Source organism: Bombus impatiens, unplaced genomic scaffold, assembly GCF_000188095.3.
Source record: "Bombus impatiens unplaced genomic scaffold, BIMP_2.2 scf_1055, whole genome shotgun sequence".
NCBI lineage: Eukaryota > Metazoa > Arthropoda > Insecta > Hymenoptera > Apidae > Bombus > Bombus impatiens.
The window spans coordinates 181,195-187,354 of record NT_177474.1 but is presented as its reverse complement, the minus strand read 5'-3'; the positions used below and the strand labels follow the sequence as shown (position 1 = coordinate 187,354).

The window sequence follows — 6,160 nt, the reverse complement described above, 5'->3', positions numbered from 1 at the left end:
TAATTTTCTCTCAACGACATTTATTACAATCTCGGTTGGTTCAATTAATTAATTTTAGTTTTGGCACTAGAAAGACGGACACGGTTACATTTGACCCTTTGTACTTTTACAATCACACTGATTCTACTTTATTACAATAATATTACGCAATCTTTTCTTTCGTCACACGCTTTATAAAAATTCTTATTCTTAAAGCTTAAAAAATGTCAACAAACGAATCAGTTAACTTAGAATCAAAAAATGTTGTGATTTGATTTTGATAGAAACGAAGAAATGCTATCTTTTACGCAAGATATATTATCACGTAATCGCTAATATCTTTATTTTTTTTTTCACGTATTTGCGAATTTTCTAGACCTTAACCGATATCGTATGTTTCTTCGATAAATTGACAAATTTGAATTTGTGCGCTTTTTCTTTTTACTTTGCACAGAGTTCTCCAATATACAGAGTGAATCATATATTTGGATATATTCGTACTATACGGATCAAGCAACTTTGTAAAATTACTCACTGTTCGAATACGCCAAAGTAACAAAATCCCGAAGCTTCCATCCGCTAAAAAAAATCCGTCAAGTTTAATAAATCGAAAGTTCTAAGCCTTGTTTCTTCTTCTTCTTCTTTCACAACCAGTTCCAATTACATGACTCATTCTCTAATATCATTCAACATTTAATCAAATCACGTACGGAATATACTCTACAATTACTTCGTCAACGACGAAGACATCGTAATTGTCGTCATATTTATTCATACTCCGATCAATTATAGACACATACATCTACTAACAACCCAAACAGTACACCTCTACCGACGGAATATACCTAAAGTCAACCATTCTTTCAGTAGACCAGAAAAAACGTAAAAATTCTACACCAATAACTTACCAACTCATTGTCAAGTACGAACGTAATTGAAACGTGAATCCAAAAGTGAAACAACAAACGTGGTACGGTAGCGAATGTTTCTGGAAATTATTTGGCCATACACCAACGAAAGATTGTCCACTGGTCAAGCAAAGCGACCGCTGTCCGGCTTTCTCGGCGGTAAGAGGATTCTCCTACCATGAAAAAAACACTGCATCATCTAAACAGCGATAAAACCAACGTCCTTCAAACCAGCTCGAAGGGTGACAGGTAAATAATTGACGCACTTCATTCTACAATTGTATTAAATCTCCTATTTTATTATCTGTGCATTTTTTGAGCGGTCTGTCGTTCAATTTTTGCTGGCTTCTCTCGCCTTACTCTCGAATCACGACTCTTCGACTTGTCCTTCGTTCCTCCTTGTTCCTCTTCCGTTCTCCAGCCCTCGGAGCCCACTATTATCGATTTCTGTCGCGATCAACTCGATCGTTCTTCGTTTCTTCGTTCGAAATACTCTTCGTTCTCGTTGCTCGAAATTATTTTTCGCTCTTCGCTGTTTCGAAAGAAATCATTCTTTGCTCCTCCGTTTGTGTTCACGATTCGCGTGGTTTCTCGATATCGATAAAAATATTAGCGGTAAGAATAGCGATGCGATGGCGGCAATTCCATGTACGCACGAGGGCGTGCGATGTTAGTTGTCGAATCGTTCGTATGCTCACGCAACAAGCACGCGCAAGAAAGCATTCACTCGGCCAACAAGTTTTCCTCGCTTATGGAAAACTTTTGCGACGTCACACTTTTGATTTTTTCCTTGCCATTTTTTTCTTTTTTTTTGGCCTCTTGGTACGTTTGAAAATCAGTCGGATAAGTAAGCCTTTGATATTACTCTCGCAACTTTATGATTCTTACAATGCCGACAATTATTCGAGTGACTCTTTTCGACCAGTCACGCGAGCAAACGATTATCGCTCGAACGAAGGTTTTATCCATTGCGAATAAAAATTTCATTCGTTCAATTGCATCTTATTTATCTGACTGTGATCGACGAATGCTGCTAACATTTCACAATTCTTACGCGTTAAACGATATTTTTCGCTCGAGTCTGTAGACATAAATATGCTTACTTAAATTTATAAAACAAGTACAGCTCGAACGACAGAACAAACTGATTCTGTACATATTTCCAGCTGTCTTTCGTTATCGTTCGTCGTGGTAGCGTATGTTGCGTTTAATAAACGTTACAACAACGTCCAAGCGTTTGCTGGTCAATGCTGGACATTGGGTATATTTTCTCGCGAGGATGTTTCGATTCTATGTTGTTCGAGCTTTCGTGAGCAGTTCTCAATGGAAATTCGTGTGTAACGCGGTGGACGACAGTTTAAACCCTCTTAAAAGCTAAAAATCGAATTCTAATTCTGTAAGAGAAAAATCGGTTGGAATCGTTCTAATTAATACAAGACACAATCGGTGAATAAACGATTCTTTCGTTCCTTTGCATGTCCCGTTCTTTTTCTGCAAGTGTTCCATGCTTATCGTGTGTGATTTCAATTCCCGTGTATCGGTAAAGTATGCAACGTTTGTATATATAAAAACGGAATCCAAAAGCTGATTTTAACAATACAAAAATCTGCTAAATCACGAGCACGAGTCCTGAATCACGAAGATTACGAGTACTTACGGCAGAACTCCATTTATCGGAACACATCGATGATAGTAAATTCCGTATCACTACCATATTCCGAAATGGAAAATTAATTCTTTTAAGCGTTTTTAATAAATACGACCGACCTTTCATATTCTGTATTACAAAATCCATTGTTATATGTTTCATTCAATATTTGTTCACAACTGTGTAACGAAGCGTTTACTCTAAATTTCATATAATATTTTTTGCTCCCTTTCATTCGTATATTATGCTTCCGCAGTTTGTCCAAATAGCAATTTCAACGAATCGACTTGAATATCCACTAGCGATTCGAATAAATGGAGTTTCACTGCGTGAAAATTTGTCTGACTCGATACTGGGACTATTTACTTGAAACAGTATTTCTCAAGCCTTATTCACCATTTTTGCACGATAAGAGCTACTGTTCTCTAACTTTCTTGCGATATTTTTCAAGTCTTTGATATATTCTTAGTGAGATATTATTGAAAAAGTAACGATTATACAAACGGTAAAAATTGTGCGTCGTATATTGTAGGAAAATGAAAGGGATTCCGAAACTGATTTGTTTTATTCGTTTCATGGTCGTTCGTGATACTAGTTGCAGGAACTACGCTAGATCATCTTAATTATGTTAATGACATTGAAAGTGAGTTGTTGCTTCTTTTTTTCTTTTAAATAAACATCTATCAGAAATATAATATAAATGTCTAAAGAAATGAAATCTAATTGTATCTTATAGCTTATATATGTTACTTAAAGAGAAACTTCGTGTTTATATACATTCAACATGACTCTAGAAATATACTGTTCAATTAATTAACAATTTACGATTCTTTTTCAGGAACGAAAAAAATCTATTCGATCGAGATTCTTTTGTTACTGAACACTTTAACGATTAATCAAACTCGTTTGAACCGACGATTCTTTCGATCACTTTGAACGGTATACGGATCGTACAACGCAAACATGCTTTACAGCTCGAATAAAACCACTAGCGTAATATTAACTATTTTAATTGTAACACCTTGAGAAACAATGTTTCAAGTATCGATTGCGCTATGTTAACTTTCGATAAATACACTGCCACTGACAATCAGCAATTATTACAAAATGGTGTTTATGACATTAAGAAACTGGCGAAGTGAATCGAGCATCGGTATCAGTTGGAAACAACGAGATCGACGAAATTCGTGAGAATCAGAAATAGCACAAACAGCTAGAAGAGTGTGGCAAAACTCGGAGTAGTATCGCTGAAATTTATAAGATAACGGATAACTTACAGAACGTTTGTAGAAAATTGAAATCGTCAGGAGGCACCTGACAATGAATTCTTGACAAAGTTTCGCGTAATCTGATATTGTTCGACAGTTAGCGATTAAACAGCAATTAGACATTGGCTTACGTTTGAAAAAATTTGCAATTAGACGGTAATATCTCTAATAGCAAAAAATATGGCAGATCTCAAAGAATATTATCGTTAATCCTAGTTAATTAATCGACTGAACTAGTGAAAACAAATCGATGGATCTTCATCGATGATTTCGAAAAATGGAGCGAGCGAGAGAGAGAGAGAAAGAAAGAGAGATACGAAGCCTTTTAAGCGATAGTAAATAACGCTAATGAAATTTCTGGAGAATCGCGAATTTGAAGAGTATTTGCGACATGATCCACGCGATGAATTTGCGAACGAGAATCGAGACGATAATGGCGACGGTGATAGATGAATTTGTGATTTTCGACAATGTTCGTTAGGAACCGGAAACAGGAAGAGGCGAAGGACATCTCAGAGGATCTTCGCTGCTTCGACTTCTTTGCTTCTTTGTACGGTAGGTCGGCCTTTGTCAACCAATCTTTATCCATCGATCGATCGAATATTCGAGCGCCGCGAGCCACCTGCAAATAAACGTAGTTGCCTCTTTGACATAAAATTCGTTCTAACTCCAAATCGATTCTCATTGATTACGACGGAGATTAGATAATTATTTTCAAATGTTAATAAATACGCGACTTTGACACCATAATTCAAGACCATCGACATCGATGTGGCACGTTTCCTTGTAAATAATTTACCACAAACGTGCCGGTGATTATAAAAGTGAAGCGGATAAAAGTGGAAAGAATTTCAGCCGCCTGTTCACGTTACAATAATCCAAAACCATGTTTGCAAAGTAACAGAGATCGAACCATTGGATCGAGTCAGTTGATGCGCCGTTAAACAGAATTCAGTTCATGCGTCAAACGCCAATGATATCTCGAAACGAAAATATATGACGCAGGCCACTTTCATAATCGCCGGCATAAATTGCGTACAGCAAATTCTTCGATTTAACGAAACAATCGTTCGAAAGAATATGATAGAATCGATAAAGGGGACTAAACAGGTTACCGTTTCTTGTCCATTTCTGATTCGGTGGCGAAGATGTAACTTCTCTGCGTGGGGTCCGGTGGTTGCAGCTCGAACGCGTGTTTCCTGCCACCGGAAGTGGGCGCGCTGCTATGCACCCTGAACCCATGCAGGCAGGCGACACCGAACGCCTTCTCCGCATTAGCGTCGTCGTAGAAATACAATGCAGCGTCCTTTAGTACGCAATATCGCCTGGACCAACCGGTTGGTGACGACGTTTTTCTGGCGTGTTCTTGCTGCTTGCTCAGGTATCCGAAGCAATCTGGTCTGTGAATGGCGCATGCTGCTATTTCACGCATTCTCAGCGACGATTCCAACCAGGTGTCAACCTGTAAAAACGTCAACGGGAATCTATAGGATATACAGGAAAAACGGAGAATTTCCGTCTTTAGCGATTTTCTATTATCTTCTCAGGGCTTCCATTTCTCTTTTATCACCTCGAGTAACTTCTCACGAAAAAATTTAGTTACTTTTGTGACGCGTTTTCCAAGTTGAACTAATTACTTCGTACATTCGCGTTTCACGATAAATCTCGTACAAGTGCAAAGACTATTAAGGTAGGTGCGCAATAAGGCATATTAGTAGAACTGTACGATTCTCCAGTGCGCTGCCAGACACTTGCAGCGTCTAATCCAACTATTCAAGAAACTCCAGCAGGCGTATAGCCGAACTTGCAGAATTTAAAGCGAATCTCATTTTCTTCAACTTACGAGAACGCGGACTTCCATCGTTTCGCAAAGTTTTTGAAGCTTCTTTTGCCTAGATAACGATGCAAGAGTATCTCCAAAGATACATACATACAGCATATGCTGTTAATTGTTCAACATGTAGCATCCATCTTTCTTTCTGTTGGACGAATGTAACGAAAATATTCTTTTCGAAATTTTTGATTTAATTTTCTCTTATTTCCGAATATACCATCGCAAGCGAAAGACCGCGTAGAAGGAAATACATTATATACGCGTGTCGGTTACCGCACCAATTAAAGATTAAATCGCATTCTGATGAAGAAGATCCGAATGTTCGCGTGAGGTACTCGTACACAATGTAAACTTCGTTTACTCTTCGAGCATGATCCGGAAATAGACGTCGAGAGTAACTTGGCGAGCGACTCGTAACATTTACCTGGTCGTTTCTTTCGATCGCTTCCTTGATGACCGTCGTCCATCGAGCGGCAGCTTCCTCGGTGTCTGCCGCGAGCCGAAGCGTCGGTGCGCCCTGTTT

At 38.3% G+C, this 6,160-nt stretch overlaps 1 protein-coding gene across 4 annotated transcripts in view; it reads right to left on the bottom strand.

Annotated features, from left to right (window-relative positions):
- LOC100744306 overlaps positions 1–6,160 on the bottom strand; it is a 60,252-nt gene continuing 54,092 nt past the window's right edge. For all 4 annotated transcript variants that reach the window (XM_033323493.1, XM_012391298.2, XM_012391299.2 and 1 more), the window contains 3 exons: positions 6,062–6,154; positions 4,919–5,265; positions 1–4,425 (listed from right to left, as the gene is read on the bottom strand). In XM_033323493.1, coding sequence (XP_033179384.1) covers positions 4,374–4,425; positions 4,919–5,265; positions 6,062–6,154 — 492 coding nt within the window. In that variant the 3' untranslated portion in view covers positions 1–4,373. The remainder of the gene's footprint in view (positions 4,426–4,918; positions 5,266–6,061; positions 6,155–6,160) is intronic.